Genomic DNA, 24,486 nt, shown 5'->3' on the forward strand with positions numbered 1-24,486 from the left:
TGGTTATTGATGCAGTTCCTTATGGTAAAATCAAAAACATTTACGGCATTAATGAAACAGGACAACAAAAAGAACAAAGAAAAGCTCTTTTATTATTAGGAGGCAGTGTGTATAAAACTGTTCACTGTGGGAGGTATATCATACTAAGGCTATGGCTCTAATAGAGAGACAGAGATGGATATTATTTCACATTTCTCTTAAGACATCAATTTATTCCAGTTGAGACACCTCATGGAAGTATGCACCCAGCATCTTGACTCCCTGAATGTAGTTGGACCTGAAAAGGCAAAAAAGAAACAGTGATGACTTTTGTGGTAAAAGTAAAAGTCAAACAGATAGACAGTAGTTAAAAATGGCCTTAATGATGTTCTTTTCCCTCATCATCGCCTCTAAATTAACAAAAAAAGTGATTATTTGCTGCTATGGACTCCTCAGCTCCCTTTCCTCTTTAATCACAGTGGCTCAGGTAGAAAAGGAAGTGAAACTCTGCACTGTGACACACACCTGTTGAGTTTTTCATTCTGGGAGTGAGCACCATCATCAGAGGATCCTACGGGAAGCAGCATGACGTTGCGTCCCGTGGCCTCCTGGAAAGTCAGGGTGACGGGGATACTGCCACCCTCACGGGTCAGGTCAGGCTCCACACCGAAGACTACAGCCCAGCAGGGAGGAGAAGAGAAACAGAAGAGACACAGTCAATAAGGAAAAAATATATATTCGCAAGAGAAGAATGTATGGTGAAAAAAAAACCAACTTTTAAACATGCAGATAGTTTCAGGGTTTTGTTTTTTTTTTTACATTTGAGATGGGGTTTTGCGACTGTTAAACAATTAGAAAGTTGGAACTATATTCTACAGTTGTAACTTCTGACAATGTCAGAAGTCTGTGGATTATTTTGATGAGTTGAGCACCACAAACAAAATTCCATTAATGTCTATGTATATGTTTTTTGTGTGTTTTGATTGAACTGATGGTTGAACTGAGCAGCTTTAATCATATAGATTTCTATCAGTCTTCTATCACTCAGTCTCTGTACCTGTCTTCATGGCCTTTCGACCAGCCATGTAGTGAGGGTGGTTGAAGTCAGACACCCAGGCTTTGGCCCCGTGGCCCATGCATACATTCAATTTGTTGGGGCTCCCCAGCTCAGCAAACTTCTTCTGCAGATAGTCAGTAACCTTTAAATTAAAAAAAGAGAAAAATGTTAGTGAAATCAAAGCACCAAGAAGATTTTTGACTATTTTGTTTGTGAGGACCAGACATTTGAGGTTATGAAACATGCTGGAGCAGACTAATGCTGAATCAGTCTCGTATTTTAAAGGATTGCTGATAATACACATTTATAATCTTGCATTTTAATGTGATTTTAATGTGCTCTCAATTTTGTGTGTATTCATGGTATGTCACTTGTTTTGTTCGTGTGTTTTTTTCAATTTGTTAGGTGTATGAAACACCTGGTAAACTGCTTTTTGACAAAGGATATTAAAGCAATGCTCTGTTAATGTATTACTATATATATTTTTATTGTAGTGGTAGGGGCCACATTACAATATCTTCAACATTTCAATAACCCCACTTGTCCTAGAAAATGGAAGACGACCCACATTGTTCACTGAGTTATTGTCTTTGAGTATCTTAGTAGCTTTTTGGCCAGTTTGTTATCATAAGCACTGCACAAATACAGGCTGCTCTGTAAAATCTGCTTTACAAGCAACATTTTAGTTGTAGATGCAATATTCTTTTTAAGAAAGCATGACTGGGTGAATCATCATTGTGTCACACTTCCACTAAGGGACTCAAGTGGTTGCCACAATCATAAAGTTTTAAATTCCACTGGTGGATGTTCCACACCACAACCTTTACAACGGTGCAGTCACATGAATACTACCAGATGACAAAGATCATTATAATGTATTTCAGGTCTACCTGCTTCTCCACAACTTTGGGGTCCATGTCAGGGACGAGGCGGATGGAGAATTTGCCGATGACCTTGCGAGGGATGACAGTCTTGGCCCCTGTTTCAGCAAAAGCCCCCTCAATACCATGAAGGGAAAGAGATGGGTACCTCCAGCGGTGCATTAGGATTTGCTCCTACAAGAAAAAGAAATAAAAACAATTTTCCTAACAATGCAGCAACCAAGAGTAGTGCAGCACAGTTCTACTTTTTGAGTCGTGTTAATAACAGACTTAAATTCCTTGCCTTGGTGTCGTGCAGTAGCTGTCCAACTCCGACATCTTTGCAGTACTCATCCAAGTCAAAATCAATTTTCTCATACAGCTTTTTCTCCTCTTCTGTCAGAGGGGCCACGTCGTCATGCATCCCAGGAACCAAGATCTTCCCCCTCTTGTCTATCAAGGAGCCTGTTGAAGAAAAGACAAACTAAATGTAAAACTCTCCTAAAATCGTCTGTTCAAATAAACAATTTTTTATTGCCAGTGTCTGCCTTCAAGACTGAACTCAAATGAGCTTTATGAGACTTAAGTTCAAACAGCAGCTTCACTTGCCCATAAGTGCAATGAGGTCGGTCATGGCTTCGTGAACAGAACCGCCAAACACCCCTGAGTGTAGGTCCTTGCAACCGCACTCCACCTTTAAATTTAGAGATCATTTAGACAAGGTTGTTTTCCCCACAGTTTAAATGATTCTGCTTAAAGTTTAAAACAGTGCTGCAATCAGACTTCACCTCGATGAAGAAGTAGCAGATCCCTCTCAGACCATAGGTGATGCAGGGTTTGGTCTTGCCCAGCCAATAGTTGTCAGAGATGCAGACATAGTCCACGTCTTTTAAGAAGGTATCTTTTCGGGCAAAGACCAGTTCGTCCAGGCCCTCAGATCCAGATTCCTCCATCCCCTCGAAGCAGAATTTAATGTTGATGGGAAGCTCCTGCAACACAAATATAAAGGGGGGAAAAAAACGTCTAAATGTTCATAAGTATTATCACCAGGTCTCACTCTTGCACATTGGTGAGACAAGCAACAGGGAAATCAATTTCATGAGAGCAAAGCTGAAGGTACGCAGGTGGAAAATAACAGTATTGTATGTCGATATTTACTATACTATGTAGGCTATTACAATCATTTTTTTGTTCTGTACCAAGCTACAGCTTCAGCTTCACTAAATGTCCATCACTGTTTCAGGAAAAACTGAAAAGGTGGTTCAAAACAAGAAGCAGACGACATGACTTGGTTTAATCATTAAGTGAGAGCTGGGATATGACAAGCCACAAGATTACCTATTTTATCCAGAGACCTTTGACCACTTACCCTGCTGACAGCTCTAAAGTAATCAACAAGCAATTACCAAATCAGCTCTGTACTTTAACACAGAGATAGTCCATTTTTAAAAATAATGCACAATCATTGTGGAAAATGACTCGTTGAAATCCACTGTCCTATATCTAAGTATTTTATATCTTTAATTTATGTTTACTCTATCATTTTACCCTGTATGTATGCTATCAGTAAACTGTGCACATCTCCTGGAATCAAAATTCACAACTTTTAAAAGGACATTTCCACTGAAAAACACTCAATATTGTCATTTATGTCTTGTATATCAGAGTGAATTTGTAAATAATAAAGTATAATAATAGAGCAGTCCAGTCTAAAGACAGATTGATATTTTATATTATGTAGGTAATGATCAATACTGTACTAGTATTGGTGAACTATCAATACTTCACCAGTGTGGCTTTACTTGTTTGTTTTGTGTGGCAGTTAAAAATCACACTGAAAATCCATAAAATATCCAACATCCAGCTAAATACTCTGATTTTATGCAAGGATGGATAGAACTATAGCAACAGCGCTAGTAGTCTTTGCCTTTCAAGACAGAGTGAGTTGCATCTCAGATGCAGGAACCAAAATGTTCTGTGGCTTATGGACTACTGTGATCACTGTCACAGCATAATAAACCACAGCTATATAGTTTGCATTCATCCAAAATAACCAGCATCTCTAGCAATCTGTTATGTAATCTCAGAAGTCTAAAAACATAAAATTAATTTGTTGAACAACGCAAGAGATTGATGTAACCTCAAGTTATCATTCTATTCACTTTCAATAAATTCCAAATCAATGTTAACATTTCCCATAAATTAACACGTTACCACTCTGCCTTTCAAACGGCATTCCAGTCCTGATGTTTCCCATCACATTTCAACCACACCCAACTTGCCAAGTGATAAATAAACAGCTTCAGGTTATTTTTGTACAGAACATAACCAACCTCACGCCAAAGTATATTTGTTCTCATTATCTTCAGACTTGTTCTGTCACGCCTCTATGATTAATATCGGCTGGCTGCACATCACACAAAGTCTTGTTACAGAGGTCTGGTCCCACTTCACTCACAGTTCGCACTTTATGTTTTGGATAATCTACGGATACAATTTGTCTCAGCAAATAGACTAAAGAAAGCTTGATTTGTGTGAGTGTGGGTGGGAACTGCTGTCGGACTCAAAGCACCCCTGTAAACAGGACACTGCAGATGTGGTTTTGTCAACTTCAGCTCTTTTTCTGACCCTGATTACAGTGTGCATCGAAGGGTATAAACAGATACTACATTCTGGATGAAACTGTGGTGGGAACTTTACCTGCTTTATCTTCTGGTGGGCCTCAATGCAGTTAAACCAGGCCAATACTGGACCTTTGTCATCAGTGGAGCCTCTGCCATAGAGCTTACCTGCAAAGAGAAAAAAGTGGTTTAGCTTCAAGCCCAAGTGTGTAGAATTTTAATGTGATTGTAGCATCTTATGTATTTGTTTGTTGAAAAATGAGACAAACCAAAAAATTCAACAGGTCAGTTCAAGGTCAGATCAGTTTAGTTTATGCTTATTATAGCTGAATATCAAATATGTCTGTCCATTTTGATGTGAAATGAGCATTACAACTAGTCAAGACTTTGTGTTGCTCAAATACACATTTCCAATAAGAAATGAATAGCTAACAGTGAATCAGTTGTGTCTGGTAAAACATAACGAAAGTAAGAATTGAGATGGACAGACAGGAATGAGACAGGAGGAAGTGAATGTGGGTTTTTCTGTCAGCTGACAGCTCACCAAAAAATGCACGAGAACATCTGGGTAAAAAATCCAGCAAAGAAAAAAGGGAAACAATAAAAAACTGTCCCAATATCTGACAGCAAGGTGCAAAATTAACTTTTTTTGTCCACCGGACAAATGGCTAGTGAATGTTCACATTTTACCAGCCACTCAATAGACTACCATTGTTTTTTTGGCTGGTGAGTGAAGCAAATCTACCAGCCACTTGCATATTTTACCAGCATTTGGCTGGTGACTGGTGCTAATTTTGTGCCCTATCTGACAGTTTACCATCCTGATGTTATCAAAGGTGAGCTTGTCTCATTGATGTGATTTATTGGATATTTATATCAGATATAATTTATATTGTCCTAATCTGTAATACTTTATCTGTCAAGTACATCAGCAGGCGAGGAAGCTGATCAGGTTAAATTGTGCTGATGCATTACACAGAGGTTACAGAGGTTATAGAAGTTCACACCCAGTTGCTGTTCAACAGTATAGTATTTGTATTACTGTGGAGTCTAACAATGCATTGGCACCAATTTAAAAGCACTGTGACGAGTACAGACAATTTGTAGATGTGTGAATTGGAACTACATTGATGAATAACAAAGAATAATTAAATGACACATATAAAATACATACAGTGTGTCCAAAAAGACTGAACAACATTGTCATTGTAGCAATATATTTCCAGAATAAATGATTAATTTGAGCCATTTTTCCCTCTGAAAAGCTGAGTGCATTACTGATCGATGTTGAAAACAGCAGTTCCAGTTAAACTTCACCTGTGAGTTTGGCAGATAAGACATAATTAAGTACTCTACCCTAAAACATAAGGTGACCGGGTCGGACTTTGGAAATATGTAGTGATATGATCACAGGTACAAAGCAGATAAAAGTTCAAAGAGCATTTAAACAAGAAGTTGATTAAATGATGATTAAAATAACTCATCTGCTCATGAAAGAAGCTGATTGATGTTGCCGTTATGTGGTAGTGAGATATGAATGACACCGACACATGTGTTAAAGAGGGTTTGATATTAAATTACCAGTTTCATTTTACAAAGGGCGAAAAGGTCATTGCTCAGTTAAACTGTATTTTCCATACTGTTCTTTTTGTTTCTGGTGGGGGAAACAGTCTCTGTAGGGAATATGAAGGCTTTTATGTCAGTAACATTTGATATTGTAAACTTTCTGAAAGTAACCCTGAAGTTTATAACATTGCATATCTTCTTACTGCACAAACAGCATTCCAGTGTCTTTCAATAACTTCCAGTGAAGCGGTTTCGTTTTGACTGGAAAACTTTCCGGATCATATTGAAACAGCTTCAGGGTTGTTCTGTACAGAACTTGACCAAACAGAAACCAAATATATTCTGCTCTCACCATCTTTCTCCACCAGAGTGAAAGGCTCTGTATCCCATCCGTCATCGATACTGGCTGGCTGGACATCAAGGTGACCATAGATGCACACAGTCTTCTTGCCTGGGTCTGACCCCAAACGCCCCAGAACGATAGGTGGCAGGGGGATCTCCTCTCCAGTGGAAAGCTGCATGGTCAACAGGTATAATGACTATCAGCTGCTAAATTTGTAGGGTACTTGACTGCTTTCAAACAACAAAAATAGTCAAAGAGGCTCCACACTGCTAAATAGGGCAAATTTGAGTTTTAAAAGCAGCAGGTTATATAGGAAAACACACTCTCACACACTCTGACCTTCTGTTTGCCGATGTCCACCAACTCCACTGTTCCCCCCAGCCTCTCAATGTCCTTAGCTGCCATCTCCATCATCTTCTTGATCTCCCCGCGCTTCTCTGGCCAAGCGGACACACTCTGGACTCCCACCCACTCTGCAAGGCGCTGGCAAAGACAAACAATTCTGATCAAACCTCTGCATTGTCTAAACAGAAGTTTAATGTTCACATGTTGTTAGAGCTTCGTTCAAACTGTAAAATGGAGCCAGAGTGAGCGTTTCTAAGCACATTTAGACTTCTGTGAAGTTTAACTACAGCTACAGTTATCATGACACTGAAGCCAATGTGATTTCATGTGGTCCAGTGGTTTTACATTTATGACATTTGGCACAAAAACTCTAACTGACTCCGAGTGAATGAGTTACAATGCTGCTGAAGACTGCTACTTGATCAGGTAAAGGCAGACCTTTGGCTGCAATCTAATCACTGCAATGATTAGTTGACCTAACAGCAAGAGGTCCAATAGGGAACATATTGAACTATTAAGTCAAAATGTTCCTCAGAATGAGCTTACCTGCACATAAAGATCCTGATGTTCGTCCACATACTTGAAAAATGCTGGGAGATGAGCCATCTTTGCCAGTGAGAGGAGCTGAGGGTTAAACAGGCAGAATGGTGTGAGACTCTACCTCGAGGCCTGTGTTATCTTATGGGAGGATAAAAACCCCGCCCTGCCGCAAACCTGCTGACAATTGCTGTATTGTAGCTCCTCTGTCATGCACACAATTTGCCGTAGTGCCAGGAAGTTAGGGTTGTGACAGCTGACTGGCCGATTACTTTGTGAATTTTGTTTGCTTTTTATGAGTAGTATGGAGAGTAAATGTCAAGACACAAAAGGCACAAATTAGGAAGTTACATCATAAAAAAGTACCATTATGGGAGAGGACTCACTTCCCTCCCTCTCAGCTGTATTTGGAGACATTTATCACATCACTGAAAAATCTTGCCACACATTTTTTATTAGAAATCTCTAAAAAATACATGAATTTTAGTGCAGTGAAGCCCTGATTTAAATTTCATTTATTCTATTCTAATTAAGTACCTCACAGTGATCCTCTTATTGAGTTGAGAACAAATCTTACTAAGATATGAGCAGCAAGTTAAACTATTATACGTGTTATTCACTGATCTACTCTCATAAAATATGAATCGTTTTGTGCCATTTTTAAGAAGAAAAAATCCAAATTCTCTTATTCCAACTTCTCATTAGTGAATATTTTCTGGTTTCTTTAGTCTTCTATGACAATAAACTGAATATATTTGGGTTGAATATGTTGGTCGGGACAAAACAAGACATTTGGGGATGTCATCTTGGGATTTGGGACACAGTGATGTCTGACACACATTTTTCATAATTTTCACCAACTAATTGATTCATCGAGAAAATAATCAACACATCGATAATGAAAATAGTTGCAGCCCTACTTCTGTTAACTGAACATTATTCATATACAGAATTATTGCAAGATTTTGTATATTAATATATATTTGTACATTGGAATTTGAACAATTACATACAATAAAATAGGACATGAAATAGCAAAATGTGCATTTTACCTAAGGCGGAGTTATGATCTGCTTTTAGAGCTAGCGTTAAACATTGTAGCTATTCATAACTAATAATCTGAACTTCAGTGAATTGAAAATTAATTAGATATTGAAGTTTCGATTTTCCTGTACATAAATACAGAGCTTTTAGCAGAGCAGGCCCGTAGCTCAACAGATTTAAAGCAGCTAGGTAACAGTCTGAGTGACAGTAAGGTTGCTGACTGACTAGCTAAACAGTTAAATATCTCCATGAGTAGCAATAGCTGGGTGAGGTAACGTTTCATTGAATGACAGGTAAACTTTCCTGTCAAATAGTGTACAAAGATAGCGGTGCCATCTTCTAAAACAGAGAGAATCAACAAACTACTCGCTCAGTTATAAACTCACTTCCTGTTAATTCCTGTGCAGCTGATTTCCACACGTGACTCTTCTCAACTGACAAACACGTTTTGTGTTTGCAGCTTTGCCGACTGACACACCTCGTAGATAAGCTTGAAGGGTTGAAATCGTTTCGTTTTATTCTACGCAACAAAACAAGCGACAGGAGCGGAGAGACTTCAGCACACTGGTGGCTGCTTGATTGTATTCATGGCGCAAAGAATTGTGGGTCAGCGGAGATGCTTCGTAATGGTCCAGAGACCCTGTAAAGGGGAGATGTACCCACTCTGATGAATCTACATGTGTCCCCAAAATGAACAGGATGCATGCTACATAATGTGAATATCCCTTACTGTGATGTACGGTTATGATTGTTTTCCTGTGTCTCTCCGGGGACCCCTAAGGCGTCCTTGACGGGGTTCCAGGGGGTCCTCAGCAAAAAGGGGAATAATTTATATAATAAGCAACACAATGAAAGAATGTATGACTATTTTGGTTACACTTTCTGTAATAAAACATCTAAAAGAAAAAATCTTATCAGATGGAGGTCCGTGGTCTAATTTGTGTCGGTTTAGGGGTCCTTGATGTGAAAAAGTGAGAACTATTGATGTAAACATTATAAGAACTAGACGTGTTCCAATAATTTTTCAGAAGATGTGTTGTTGCCTTCTATTTCTCCTTTGTTTGGACCTCATTAAAGGATGGGTTCACAGTTCTTCCAAGTCTGTCTTAAACTACAGTCATGTGCCCAGCTGAACACTGACATGTTTTTCTTGCTGTGATCATTCCTCCTGTTCATACTGGCTATTAAGGGATCATTTTGTAATGCACTTTTAATGGAAGTGATGGGTGGACAAAATCCACAGTCCTTCTGTGCAAAAAAGTATGAGGCTTCAGTTGTCCAAATTAGTCATATCAGTTCAATATCTTGAAAGTCTTTTTAGTGCCAAAGTCCCTCTTGTTATGATCCTTCCACAGCAGCTGAACAGGAAAACACAAGAGAAAACTTTCCCAAAAAGACTGCAACTGTGGAAGATATCCACTTTGACAAACTCAGATGACTGAAGGCTCATTATCTTCAGATAAACCTTTAAGTATATTTTTGGTCAGAACTAGGGCTGTGGATTTTGTTACCCATCACTTACACTAAGTATTTGGAAAGGATCAGCATGAACGATTACAGCAAGCAAAACCTGTTTCAATGTTTGTTTGGGCACCTGACTTATTTTATGAAAGACTTGAGAAGTTGTGGATCTGTCCTTTTAAATTTTTAAAGTGGGACTGTGGCACATGTAACAATGGGAAGACACATGAACAGTATTGATTTAAAACCCATATAATAATGCAGTGATTGAGCTTAAATCAGTTCAGCATGTATAGGAAGAGTGGCATTTTTAATTCATACATTTGAATGTCAGTCTTTACATCATGTAGACGTCTCAATTTCAAAATTGTCTTTATTCATTGCAGTTAAAAAAAAAAAAAAAAAAGCCTGTAATTATGCTGGTGCCACATTTACTAGACTTGGTGTATGAAAAATACAATATTAGCTACGTCTCTTAAAAGTGGCAAATTGTATCCATTCATGCATTTCAAATGGAGAAACCCCACGATAAGACAATAAAATTGGGAATTAAATGTCCTGTGCAAACATATGTTCTCCAGAGAATTAACTCCTTTTGAAAACTTGGCAACTATAAATTAAATTGACCTAACGCCCCAGGGACCTCTTCATTTGTCATTATGGCTTCCCACAGCTCCATCCTTAGGCCAAATGGATCACAGTCAACATGATATTCATTGTCCCAATATGATTGATTGCAGTGACTTCATGAACATGTACTACCTTTCATGCCAACATTTTTAAATAGATACTGCATAATGCAGAACAGAAAACACCAAGATCCATGATGTACTGTACAATAAAAATTTTAATTTATGCAAGTTCATTATTCACATTTCTTAAGTCTTCATCTGTAAATCCAAGCCAGTTTTTTGGCAAATTCTTAAGATGCCTAGAAGCAGAAGAAATTGATTAGACATTTTAACCAACATGCTAAAAAAATTTGCAAAGTTTAGACTAGAGACTCACCTTTCCATCAAAGCACCGCTGTTCACACGTCTTTTCACCTGGCCTACAAACCTCAGTAGAGCACATGAAATAGATCTGCAGAGGAAACAGCATGTGAGAACACAATATTCATACATCCTTTAGTTGCCTTTAAGAGTGCCAAGTGAGGCCAGTTTACATAGGTGAATAGACAATTCACACTTGAAATCCAGGCAAAGTGTAGTTAATCTCTCATTTTTAGGTTATTTATTACAGCTTTGCAATCAGAACAATGACATTTGAACGAGGCTGGAATACCAGCCATGCAACTGCCTTTTAGGCCACAATGACTTCCTGAATATTGCACTCACTTCTTCATCTAGGTACTTGTTTGTCTTTTGATCCATAAACTGGAAGGCCCTGACCATGAAGCGCCTGTGGTGGCGATTTTTGGGAAGGTCACTGACTACAAGGACGGACACATTTGGATCATAAGGGTTGGCGCACCTACAGAGACAGAATTAACATAAATTGATAGGTAATAGTTAAGGTGAACCTCTGGACATATGCATTGGGTACACACAGTCACACTTACCCTTCATATATAAGCACCAGAGCATTCTTTGCAGAACGAGGGTAAGCTAGACAATAGTTAACAAGAAGCACTGCATCTGGTTTTGGAGACCTCAGGTGCAGTTCAAGATAAACAGGTTTGCCAAGGAGTAGCCGCAAGGGCTGGTGGTAAGTGGGGAAGTAACTTGAATAGGTCGCATCTGTTGGGATTATACACAGGGAATTGGCATTGAAATCATGAAGTACCAAAATGTAACATTTATTTATGGAGATTCTTATTCCATGCTAAAATAATACATTGTTTGGCAAATGCATGAATACCTGACCTTTAGCAATTCGTAATTGAACACCATATAAGCCATTGGAGATCACTGATGATGGCAAACTGGAACTCGGGATCTTGACCATGTAGCCAACACTGGCCAGCGACTGCGGAGCAGCTCCTGTTTTGCTATAGCGGCACTCAACCATGAATCTAAAAAGGAGACATGGAAAGGGCAATCTTTAAGGTTGGTATACAACATGCATGTACAGATTAAAACTTGAACTCAACAGGACCAGATTATTCAGTTACTCGAATGACTGATAAAACTTTGTGCCTACAAGTTGTGCCTATAAAGTGAAATCATACTATAATCCACTCACCTAAGTGGATCACTTCTTGTGATTACACCATACTTCAGGTTCAAAGCTTGGACAGTCGTCTGCACTTCAGCCAGGTAGATCTTTGTCTCACCAACTTCCTATTAAGACAAGTCAACTTTTCTCAGGTGGTGGCTCCAGGTCTAAGATTGTTCTCATGCTGATGGCATGAACTTCACACAATAAAGCCACCAAGTCTATGTAGTTGTATGATGAAAATGCACACACTTTAATAAGGGCATTACATACAGGGATATTTCCCTTCTTTAAAAAGCAGTAGCAATCAAGACAACTGGGATCTTGCAATCTCGACATATTACTGACTAGTCACTTGCTTCAGTCCATTTTCTGACATGAACAAGGTGATTGTCAAGTTTGTCAAGTTTTGAAGCTTTCCCAACTCAGGATGTGCAACCTAACATCTCTTGAGATTAGGTAACAGTAACATTTTAGCTTAATGCACAGATTTAAGAAAAGTAAAGATGGATGACAAACTTACATAAGAACGAGCTCCACATTCTGTAACTTTAAACTTAAAGATGGCAACCTTGTCATTAACAATGACTGGTTTACAGTTTGTATCCTCAGGAATAATGAGCTTGGTGGGATTCACAGGGATGGATGCAGAGTTGTCACGAATGGCAAAAACAAAGTGTTTATCCCCAGTACACTCTAAAGTGAGAAAAGACAGTTATAAATACCAGAACAGTCAGTAACCAACAACTGGAATACAGAAGTTGCATTTTTTATTAGAAGATTTCTAAAACAGAAGTCTTACCATCCAGTGGATAGTAGCAGGCAGATGTAGAAGAATCCACACAGCATCCCATCTTTTTACAATCTGAGGAAGATATTCCTGACTGACCACAAGTCACCTGCTCCCCAGTGGGGACAGCACAGTCTGGAATAAGCAAGTGCAAAATTAAAAGTTAATGCATTCAAAAGTGAAGGAAAAAAAAAAAAAAAGAAGTCAGTCAACAAAACAGCATAGTCCTGTTGTCAGAACTTAGGATCTGGATTCTGTGTCTTTCACGTGATCAGGTGCAGTGTTAACACTACATGCACCAATTATGCTCTTGTCCCCTCTCCTCTTGTACTAAATTCTTGGCCATCACATCAGCATCACACAATTTGTTAAGTCCTTTCTGAATCCTTGTATTCAGCTCAATTACTGTATAAATTTTGCACTCACTTTGTGCTGTTGAGGGTGTTGATGTTGGAGGTGCAGTAGTTGGGTTATTGCACTTTGAAGGCTCGGTTTGGCCACTGACACGAGGAAACAGGCCAGAGTCAAACTTCTGACCATGATCACAAGATGCGGTGACAATTTGTATCTGACCAAGCTCATCGATGTACAGCAACTGCAGGCTGTAGTGGCCAGTCTAATCATTTTAAAAGTAGAGAGACTTTGCTTTAACATTCAAACAGTATTTCTTTTTTAGAAACAATAAAATAAGCCAGCTACATTCTTTAGTCTTATCATCAAGATATTAGTGAGCCAAGGCAATAACCTACATGTTGTTTCACATGGCACCCATTGAAGGGTACAGTAAAGCTGCTCTGGGAAGGATTCACAATATAACCGCAATACTCTGGAGCTTCCATAACAGACAGCAGGTCCGTCGAGTCTGGAGAGGGAAAATAAATTACTGGAGTTGGTTACTTCATAGCATGCATTCATTGGATACAAAGAAAAGTACAAGTACATACCCAAAACTTTAGCTTCACTTAAAGAACCTGCTGGCAGACTAATTTGGAAGCTAGCTTCACCACAGACAACATCAAACCCAGGTGAACTTGGACTGGTAATGCTGGTCCAGCTCCTTGGAGGGGCATCTGTAAATTCTATGCTGGCCCAGTTCCCTAGATCAGAATCTGCCTCCACCTGGAATCCATGGTCAGCAAAAGGGTCAGAGTCGTCACTGGTGGCAGCACCTTCAGTAAATGCATTTACAAGAATTGTATCTTTGCCATCGTCGTAGTCACTGCTGTCATCTGAAGGAGAGAGAGGGGTAGCTGTTACCATATGTCATGGGATAGCTAGTCAAAAACTTCGTGTTGCCCAGTTCAATAGTTTTTCACTCAGTAAACCATATTTTTTTTAAAGTCTATGAACTAGGGCTGCAATTAACAATTTTAATTTGATCAATCTGAAGATTTTTTTCCTCAAATCAATTAGTCATTTAATTTATAAAATGTCAAAAGAAAAAAGTGAAAGACATCAATCAGCATTTCCCAAAGCCCAAGATGCAACCTAAAATTTCTTGTTTTGTCCTGACCAACAGTCCTTAATCCAAAGATATACAGTTAATGATCATAATTTAAGAAGTTGGAATCAGAAATTAAGCATTTTCTTTCAAAACACGACATTATCAATCAATTATCAAAATTTTGTCAATTTTCTGTGAATTCACTGATTAAATCGACTAATCGTTGCAGCTCTACTACAAATAAGCAGTTTCTCCTATGGATTGATTTCAGCTCTCATTGAAGAGGTGTTTGAGCCTCTGCATTCAAAATTTAACATACAAACCAATGAAACATGGTCAGCTAGTTCCATGACCTTACAAACCTTCCCCATTTATAGCCACTGTGAGCGGTTTGTTATACCAGACCAAGTAAGGCCTGAATGTTTTAAAGTTGAGTAAGTGTGTCTGCTTCTGAAAATTCAGCTGTTACAGTTACACTGCCTCACTTTCATTTTCAAAAGTTATGTAGGAAAATACTTCTTTATCTTGTGAAGCGGTTTTCTTGCTACTGTAGCACAGGTTTATGTTGATGAAGAAGTGCGAGAACCCACTGACAGTGAACACAACATATAATAATTTGCGCATCGTTTGAGCTATCTGACCATAATTTGGTAGTCCTTTATCTGGCGATGTAAGTCCTTTCCCCGGCGATGTAGGCACGTGTCCCAACTGTCCCCTCTCGTAGAAATTAACAAGTCGACTTCCGTCGATCGTCTCCCACCGCTGGGCTGAAACCAGCAGCAGAGTCCCGGTCAGGACGACCAGCAGCAGCTCGACCCTGACCCAAGCCATGGATCCAAGTGAAAGCCGCCCTGCAGCTGCTGAACACCGAATAAAGACGTGACCTCGTGCTGAGGTACAAGTAGTGGTTTGGCGTTAATTGACTGCACCTGGCAGGTGGCTAATTGGCACTTGGCAGTGAATTTAAGTGAAAACCGCCGACTGGCTGTGAAAGAAAGACCTAGAAAAAAAGATAAATCCCTTTTCGTGTTTCTTATATGTTACAGTTGTTTCTAAATACATTAATTGACCAAAACTATGTAATATGTATGTAAATGACATTTACTGAACATACCCAACAAGTATCTTGCAAAATGTGCAGGTGGTAGGCCTCAATTCTGGCTACAGAAAACAAGACTGCAGACTTTTTGAAAACTTGAAATGTAGCCGACTTCCAAAGTATAACATCAGTATATATTTTTCAGACCTGAATTGAGATTAATTAGCCAACAAAAAAAATATTTTTCAGCTTTTCTTTCACTTGGTGCAGACAATTAATATTTTAACAGCTGTAAATTCACACCATCAATATTACTTTTTATACATTTAATCAACACAGGACCTCTGGTTTCAAATCTGACAAAAGTGAGTCTTCCCTGTGTTGACTTGCATGTTCTCCCTCTTGTCTGTCTGGGTTTTCCTACAGGTGCCGCATTATAGTTTGAGGCATTATATAATATTCTATGGTCCTCATGTTAAGTAGTGAGAATGGACAAAAAAATAAATAAATCCACACCAGCTAAAATCTCCAAAATTAAAGTTAAAGCCAGCTATCTTTTCTCCTTAACAAAAGCTAAACATCCATGTGAACAACATGTAGACATTTCAGTGTCATTTACAAGGTATTCCATAATAACTTCCATGGGGACCGCCATGTTTCTACAGTATCCCAGAATAGACAAACCAAACACTGGCTCTAGAGAGGGCCAATCTCCAACCTCACTGCCAGATGCCACTTAATACTACACACTGCACCTTCAAACAGCAGGAAAAAATAATGACAGAAATATCTTGTGGCAAAAGACTTTAATGCATATATTAAGTATACAAACATTCATGTACGTATACTACTGCAAATAAGTAGACTTTTCAATAGTCTTCATCATTTGAAACGCCATACATTTGATTTCTTTAAACTTTCTTCTCCAGATTAAAAAAAAAAAAAATCCAAATATCTGGATATAGTTATAGTACTCCAAGAGAAAATCACTTGTAGGCGTTGGCTTTATGTTTGGGCAAAAAGTTGAAATTCTTCGGTACAGGTCCAAGCAGCATTTCACTGGAAAAAAAGTTAAGAGGTTTTAATCAGAAAGTGCATTAACATGTATTTAGTCTTAGTGCAGCTTGACGTTAAATGGTGCTTCTTAAATAATATGCTGCTCACCTAATCCTAACCCAGTCCCCAACGTTTTGACTGGCCATCAGTGACTCCAGGTAGTTCCTGCCCATGTAGTAAGGAGGTCTCTCATTGATCTTCTGAGGAACTCGCTCCAGCAGGCCCACTGGAATATATCTGAGAAAGAGAGAGAGACAGAGTTGAAGTGAAAATAGAAAAAACTAAGTTTTATAGTGTAAGAAATACAATATTTTGGAATGCATGTTGTTGTTGCCGCCTGTAACCCACCTGCACATGAAGGAGAGCCACTCCAGCAGGAAAGTGCGGGTCTTCTCCACACCGCGGGTGTCGGAGCCCCAGTGCTCCAGACCATAGTTGCTGAAATCCCTGAGGATGTCCAGTCGCTCGCTGGACGAGATGTCCCAGTGCCTGCTCTCTTTTATTTCAGTGAAGATCCAGGGCTTAATGAGGGCACCCCTGAAGAGGCAAAAGTCAAACGTGCAAAACTGATTCAAAGTCCAAGTTCACTACATAAATTATTCCTCTGATCAAGATTAAATGTGAACATACCATCCACTTAGTTACTGAAAGCACAAGTAATGCACTGCTGATGATCCACCACAGCAAATAAACAGCGAACAACACAACAGAAACACTACATAAAAAAACAACTGAATCACAGTTAAAAAAGGAAGCTACATAAAAGACTGCAATGCAACTATAGAGTCAATTAGAAGTAAGTATCAGCCTTCAGATAATTTCCAGATTTATGAATGACATTTAAAGAAGTTTAAAGTGACCATCAGTCACAATGGGGTCAAATAAATTTAAAGTCAAACTGCAGTCATAACAGTCACAAAAACTGTGTTGAGATCAAAGGTGTCAAAACGTATCATTATAAAACATGTGCAAATGCCAACGTATGATTAAAAATGACACTGCTGTCCTTTAGGCTAGTAGCCATTGACTGCATTAATAACCTCACAATTATTTCATTGTTGTGTGGTGTTTTCATAACTTTTTCTTTACTGTTTGTAATCACTCAAGTGACACTAACCTTGCAATCATAATACCAGAAACTCCAGTCTCTCTGGCTTTCATGGCATCTTCATAGGACAGAATGTCTCCATTACCTGGGATGATAAAAACAGGTCACCTCAGTTCACCTCATAATCTGCAATAACTACTCTTCTACAACCTGTGGATTGTATAACCTAGACAGTCTTTTCACAGTACAAGGAGGAGTTTTTCTTGTATTTTATGTGCTTCTTAACATTCTACCCTCATCTGTACTATATGCAGGTGCATTTTTTTTACAAATCCACATACCAAAAAGTGGGACAGGACTAGCCAGCTTTGAGCAGGTGGAGATATAGTCCCAGTCAGCTAACTTAGTGTAGCGCTGCTCCCTGGATCGGCCATGCAGCTGTAAGAAAATCAGCACTATGTCACCACACTTTAAAACAGACTCGTATTTCATTGCAAATATAAAAATGGAAACACAAACAAGGAGCACATTAGATTGCATGACTGATAAAGAACAAGGTACATGGAAAAACACGTCAGGGAGGAATCGTGATATGACAGGCGTAAGCATTTAATAAGAGTCAAACAAACTGTAAAATGGGAACACACCCTCTTAGCTGTGTTCCTTCACATGACACTTAAATTTGTTAAGTTCATTTATTCAATGTTAAATTGATGACCGGTATCAATATACAATTTAGTGTACAATGATTCCTAATAACAAGAAACAACAGTATATGAAAGGATAGGAGTGTTATTAGCTACATTAAATAAGGTTTTGTATAAATATTTAAAACTTTTAAAATGTGATTTTTTTCTTGACAGTATTTAAACGCACAATATGTAATTTCAGCCGCTAGGGGTCTCTCAATCAAAACAAGCTGCTGCTAACACTTGTTCGGTTTATTTCTCTTATAACTTTAGATCCAGATGTTCGGCCGGTTTCTCCTGGGAGCCGAATTATCCGCAGAGATCTCATCCTCTCCAAAAACAAACATACACACAGATTAAAATCATTAAAAATACTAATTAAAGCTGTTTCACCAAAAAAAAAAAATCAATATTTCTCCGACGATGTTTGGTGACCACTGGACTTCCTGGAGGGGCTGTTAGCTGAGCTGCTGCTAACGTTTTTCCAGTTTATTTCTCTGATAACTTAAGATCCAGACGTCCAATGACGAAATCTTTCTTCCGACTAAAAGATATAATTGAAAGCGACCTAAATTTATCATGAAAATGTGGCTTAAAACTGAATAAAAGTCAATTTATAACAACCACAACGCCGATGTATTATCTTGTATGTGTGTAAGTTACTCTTTGGTAGACACCATTGTAGCGGACAAAAACAAAGCCGCCATATACATCTTGTGCGTGTTTACTCTTTGGTAGAGGAAGTATGACGCCATTGACAGGCGACCAAATGAAACGGTCAGTTACTGAAATTACAGATTTCTCTGGGTTTGAAAATTGTTGGACACATTTGGGATAATCTAAGTACACAACTCAACAAAATATATAACATAGGTCTAGTTGTTTTTAGACATTTTAATGTGGAATAATTACATATTATAGCTTTAATCATGATTTTAACAAATATTGTGTGTTGATATCTTTTCAGACTGCTCAGACCCATGTCTCTTTTTACAGTTGCCACAACCTTTGACATTTATTTATGCTTCCTCTATACTAAAAGACTTACTGTGATCATAGAGACGCCCCAATTCTTCATCTCTGGGATGAGTTTGTGTGCAACGTTGCTTTTCTCCTGAACACCAGTGCGGATCTTGACCGTTAAAGGGACATCAAGGACCTTTAGGAAGATGAAATGGTGTTTAGCCTATAACTTTGTGTAAAAAATTAACATGGAATAGAAATTAAAAACTAATTACGTTGCGGTACAATAGTTTTTACACTTTGTTTTGAATCATTACATGTGGTATTTCTTCCTGGCAACCAATAAGACATCCAGCCCCATAAGATATTCATTGTTTCATTGAAAATATACTAATATAAGGTTAGACATTTGTTTAAAAATGCACACTTACATAGTTCATTCCCTTGATTATCTGTTCAAACTTTCGGGTGCGTGTCATCAAGCCGCAGCCTCCACCCTGATGAGGGAAAGCAAACAAACAGCACATGTCACAGTCTGTGATACTGATGTTTCATATTTCCTGTCTGCTGCCAGTGTCTATGCTCTGCGTGCCGGTGAAGCTCTCTGTCATCCTCGTGACATGTGAGTTCACCTTATCTGCCCTGGCTTATTTACCTTCACATTTATCCAATTTATCCAATTGATTAAGCCTCAGGTACTGTGGAAAAAACATGTCTGTAGCATCAGAAACTTCACCCACAGGTTTGTGAGGGATATTTTAAAGATTTTATATTGGGTTAAAAGAAATACGCACTGATTTAAAGCTTTAATGTGGGACCTAATCCAACCACACTGGGATACTAGCTATTGATTGAAAACTGAGCACTATTATGAAAATGAAAATTCTTTCCAATTCTATCCATATACATAGGTCTATAGCCGTATTATTTCACCTGATACTTGCATTTTTATGCATTTTTTATTGCATTATTGACTCCTGCTCACATTGATGGATAACAAAACCAGATTATAAGTCTGTGGAGTTGTTTTCTATGTTCTTTAGAAATTAATAAAAGCTAATAAGCCTGACAGGTTTAACATTGTGGCACTTGCCTATAAAGCTGCAATTATATGGACAGAAGGGATAGAAAACATAAAAGAATCAACAACTTGAACCATAATGTAACTGTGTTTTCATCCCAATGAGACTACCTTCTTGTAGACAAGGTCAATGGGGCATCCTGAGTTGATGTCCACAAAGTCAACATCAGTGTTGTTGTTGATAAGCTCTGCACACCTCGTCATGGTGTCGGGGAAGCAGCCCTCCACCTGGAGACACAATTCAGACTTAAGAAATGTAGTCATCTTCACTCTCACACAAAATCCTCTGATCACAGAAACACAAACATTGCCAAAGTCTACAAGTCATGTTTATAACATCAGAATGAATAAAGTCATTTAACAGCTCTGAATTGTTCTGAAGAGTTTCAGCAATCCTCCACCTGGACGCCAAAAAGATCTTCACTTTCATGCCTCTTCAGGAGGGCCCACTCTGACTGCTGCCCCTGTAGCAGGTTTGTGCACATGGCCATCTCCCCACAGGTGATGTCTGCTCCGAGGCGCTTGCACACACGTCGGAAAGGCAGATTTCCACACTGAGGAAAGAAAGAAAATCACTTAGTCCAAACCTCATTTACAGGTCAGCATTTGATTTAACTCACTGTATTACTGGTTCTTTAAAGTGGAGTTTTAAATAAACACATGTCCAAAATGACAGGGAATATGATTGGTTTGGCAGGATTTAAATATATAACTACATCAGTAACACTTCTAACTCCAGTGTATGTTTCACTCCGGTGGTACTTACAGTTGTTAGAGGAGCAAGGTAGAGCTTGTCTTGAAAGTCCACCTTGAACACAGAGACATAAAAAACTCACTTATTATTCATTTAGCCTCACTACAAGTGAGTGATTATTATATCAAGTAAATATCATTTCAAACATATTGTTTATGTAAATATTATTATCAAGTGATTTTCCTTCTAGTTGGCTTTTACAGTCTACATTTAGTTTACATCTATATGGACATTAAATGAGCAAGACAAAGTCCAAGTACAAAAGATGATATAGGAGGAAGGGGCTGAGAATTATACCTGCTTCTTTTCACATGCACGCAACTTGATGACATCTGTGTCTGTCAATGGGCCAACAGTCTTCACTGAAGCTGGTTTCTCCAGGCTGGCCTGCAACAAAGCAAACCAGCAACTTTAGCACCCTTTCAGCTGAACGCACCATTTTCAACTCAGTTCTGCTCTCTACCTGCAGTGTATTTCAGAAGTAGTAGATGAACAGGTTCAATAGTTTAAATAATACATGAGACAGATTTACCGAGGAACCCCAACTGTGAGGAAAAAACTTGTCACTCTATGTATGTGTTGTTAAAAAAAAAAGGCGGTATTAAACTGCTGTTTTTGCCAACACATTGGAACTCCTCACGGTTCAGCAGGTTCTGAGTAGAGACTTTTACCTGCGTTTCTGCTTCAGTAGATGCACACTTTGCCTCTCCTGTTGGATCTGGACATACTTCAGCTGCGTGAGCTTGACCTGGGTGTGTCAAACGACTGAATTATAACAACAAATTTAAATCAATTCACATACCACATTTTATACAAGGAAGTCTGGTAGAAGGAATGTTACAATGTGCAGTAACACTGAGTAACTAAATAACTTAAATCATGATGGCAGTTTCAAACACATTGTCATTAAACACCTGCTCAACTCAAGTATGATATAGGGCGAGTATAAAATAAGGTGAGCTGAGTTAACAAGGTTCCAACAAGAGCCACAGACAAACCTGATACATTAACTTGCTATTGGGTTCAGACCCACTTCCTATTCACTGCTGATTGTTGCACTTCTGTCAGTGTCAGAATCATTTCAAACCACTTAACAGACTCATGGCAAGACTCAGCAAAGAATATGACTGACAGCGTCATGCTTAAAAAAGAGCACCGGAAGAATATTAACAGTATTTTTATTTTACTCAAGTCTATTCAAAGTCTCTTACCATTTCCTTGCTGCTCTCTTTTGTCTTTGTTGTTTGAAAGTGTTTTGAGGTACTCTGCTGACTTCTTGAAATCCACCGCACGTTTCCTCAGACAATTCTGGAGGTCTTTACTTAGGCTGTTCTTCACCACAGTCCTGCCCTCGTAGGCCTTAACTAGATCTGCTTTCTCCATGGTTTTGAAGTCGGGTGTAGTGTGTGCCTTGGCGAAACGGCAGGAGAGACCATACGCACACTTCCCGAAAGTGTCGTAGAGGTAGCAGCTTTCCCCAATGTCGGCGGGCTTGTCGGCCATGTACGCGGCTACGTCATGGTGAAAGTAGCATTTGTCTCCAAAGGGGCATACCTTGTTGTCCTGAATAGAAGGGAGGATACATGATAACAAACAATCCAACGATCGACAAGCATGCAGCATTTGTGAATGCCTGGTTAAAGCTTCATACCTTAATAACTGAGAGACACAGTCGTTTTTCATCATAGGTGGTGGGCTTTACGTGTGGCCTTGACTTATTCTGCCCCCGAAGTCGTTTACCGTCTTGTTTTCCTGTCTTATTCCTCTCCTCAGGGTCCAGCTTGAGCTTTTTAGTTTCAGGTTCCTCCACAGATGTCTCCTTTGACTCCTCAACTGTCTCATTTTCACTGACCTTTTCTCCTTTTGGGCCCTGCCACTTTGAGTCTATAAACTCATGAAATTTTTCTTTGTTTGTTAGGAATCTGCAAATACAATAAGAGGAGATGTTAGTTCACTGTCAGTCTGGTAGCTTAACTACCTGTGTGTACAGACCATTGTGTGAAATGGAAAAACATGTAAATTTAGCCTGACAAAGTCCTGAGGTTGCATACAGCTAGCATTCATGTGTTACAGAGCTGCAACGATTAGTCAAATAATTGTCAGCTATTAAATTAATCGCCAACTATGATAACTGATTAATCGTATAGAGTCATTTTTTAAGAAAACAATTTCAAAATTCTATGTGTCACGTTGGTCATTTTACTCACTCTGTTTTGAGGGATGCTTCACCCTTCACGGCTACATCTGTCCCCTTTGCGGAGATTATTTCTGCCGCTTTTTCCATCACTGCTTCACCAATCCTCCCTGTGAAACACGACAATGCATCAGCTTATAACTTTAGATCAAACCGCTGCATATTGTTTAATAGGAGAGCCACTAATTACTCCTAATCTGTACAGCTGACACAAGGTAAAACTTTGCATCAACACATTTTACCAGCATTTATATGGTATAATTTAATTGTAATTAATTCAACATTCATATCATATAAGTTGACTATCTGATTAAGCCGAACAATTCATATTATACTAGTTTCTTACCTGTTGTTATTAAGGTCACCAGAGCTAGCAGCTACTTTAGCATGCTTTGCTCAAACAGTTATATTAACTAAATAATTCTGCTAACAAGCTAACAGCTAACGGACGGCTGTTGACGTAAATAAAACTATGAACAGCTAGCAACTGACGTTGTTTTTATGCCGTTTAAAAGTCTCGTTAAACGCTTAAAACTAGACGAATACAGTTAACTTGGATTATACTTCTGTTTCACATCATCACATGCACAGCAACAATCCACAGCGTGAGGAAGTGTTTGTGCGACTCTTTGGTGAGGTCCGTGGTGGACTGAATAGCGAACATTGGTTCCGCACAGTACATATGGACAGAATCGGATCACCTTTGTCATCTGTATATGTACAGTTGTGGAAGAAGTATTCAGATCCTTTACGTAAGTAAAAGTAACAATACAACAATGTAAAAATACTCCATTACAATTTAAAGTACTGCATGAAAAATCCTACTTAAATAAAAGTACACTGGCAGCAAAATGTAGTTAAAGTATTTAAGTAAGTATTGCAGTAAAGGTAGTGGTTTGGTCCCTCTGACTGGTATATTATTATATATGACATCATTAGATTATTAATACTGAAGCATCAGTGTGTGAGCAGCATGTTACTGTTGTGGCGGCTGGAGGTGGAGCTAGTTTGAACTTCTTTATACACAGATAGTTTAATCAAGTGGTTCCCAACCTAGGGGTTGGGCCCCGCCAAAGGGTCACCAGATAAATCTGAGGGGTCGTGAGATGATTAATGGGAGAGAAAAGAAGAAAAAACAAAGTTCTGATACACAAATTTGTTTTCTGTATTTGGACTTTTTCTCTAATCTTTGATTTTTGGTGAAATATTGGATCATTTGAACATCTATTGAAATGAAACCATGTGAGAGGTTTAGGGGGAAAATCACTATTTGGTGGAGCTGTTAACAACTCAGACATCTGAAATGTGACCCCAACTGCACACTGCTTTTTGTAAGACGTCAAAAGCCAAAAAGGTTGGAAACCACTGGTTTTGTCTTTAACAATGTGTTGTATTTTAAAAGCTTGTTATATTATCCATTGTGTCAGATCTTCATCTGAAAAGTAACTAAAGCTGTGA

At 38.7% G+C, this 24,486-nt stretch overlaps 3 protein-coding genes across 3 annotated transcripts; all 3 read right to left on the reverse strand.

Annotated features, from left to right (window-relative positions):
• Positions 1–71: 71 nt before the first annotated feature.
• Positions 72–8,961, reverse strand: cndp2 (carnosine dipeptidase 2). The gene is made up of 12 exons (XM_042436064.1): positions 8,739–8,961; positions 7,318–7,395; positions 6,766–6,909; positions 6,436–6,598; positions 4,597–4,685; positions 2,685–2,885; positions 2,506–2,590; positions 2,201–2,361; positions 1,927–2,091; positions 1,037–1,178; positions 505–652; positions 72–277 (listed from the first exon to the last, which is right to left on the reverse strand). The coding sequence occupies exons 2-12, from the start codon at positions 7,375–7,377 to the stop codon at positions 211–213; spliced, it is 1,425 nt and encodes a 474-aa protein (XP_042291998.1). The 5' UTR covers positions 7,378–7,395; positions 8,739–8,961; the 3' UTR covers positions 72–210.
• A 1,681-nt stretch (positions 8,962–10,642) lies between these two features.
• LOC121913364 (zona pellucida sperm-binding protein 4-like) lies at positions 10,643–15,092 on the reverse strand. The gene is made up of 12 exons (XM_042436063.1): positions 14,846–15,092; positions 13,705–13,989; positions 13,510–13,622; positions 13,187–13,376; positions 12,773–12,895; positions 12,494–12,666; positions 11,998–12,095; positions 11,679–11,827; positions 11,375–11,552; positions 11,151–11,286; positions 10,822–10,896; positions 10,643–10,744 (listed from the first exon to the last, which is right to left on the reverse strand). Exons 1-12 carry the CDS (start codon positions 15,033–15,035, stop codon positions 10,736–10,738), a joined length of 1,719 nt encoding a protein of 572 aa, XP_042291997.1. The 5' UTR covers positions 15,036–15,092; the 3' UTR covers positions 10,643–10,735.
• Positions 15,093–16,032: 940 nt separating this feature from the next.
• On the reverse strand, positions 16,033–23,677 carry dus3l (dihydrouridine synthase 3-like (S. cerevisiae)). The gene is made up of 16 exons (XM_042435440.1): positions 23,375–23,677; positions 23,042–23,138; positions 22,486–22,756; positions 22,046–22,397; positions 21,506–21,582; positions 21,132–21,221; positions 20,847–20,888; positions 20,482–20,634; positions 20,192–20,308; positions 19,431–19,496; positions 19,085–19,195; positions 17,689–17,785; positions 17,417–17,492; positions 16,648–16,836; positions 16,408–16,536; positions 16,033–16,302 (listed from the first exon to the last, which is right to left on the reverse strand). Exons 2-16 carry the CDS (start codon positions 23,116–23,118, stop codon positions 16,230–16,232), a joined length of 1,920 nt encoding a protein of 639 aa, XP_042291374.1. The 5' UTR covers positions 23,119–23,138; positions 23,375–23,677; the 3' UTR covers positions 16,033–16,229.
• Between the last annotated feature and the right edge of the window lie 809 nt (positions 23,678–24,486).

The sequence above is a fragment of the Thunnus maccoyii genome, chromosome 15, assembly GCF_910596095.1.
Source record: "Thunnus maccoyii chromosome 15, fThuMac1.1, whole genome shotgun sequence".
Classification (NCBI taxonomy): domain Eukaryota; kingdom Metazoa; phylum Chordata; class Actinopteri; order Scombriformes; family Scombridae; genus Thunnus; species Thunnus maccoyii.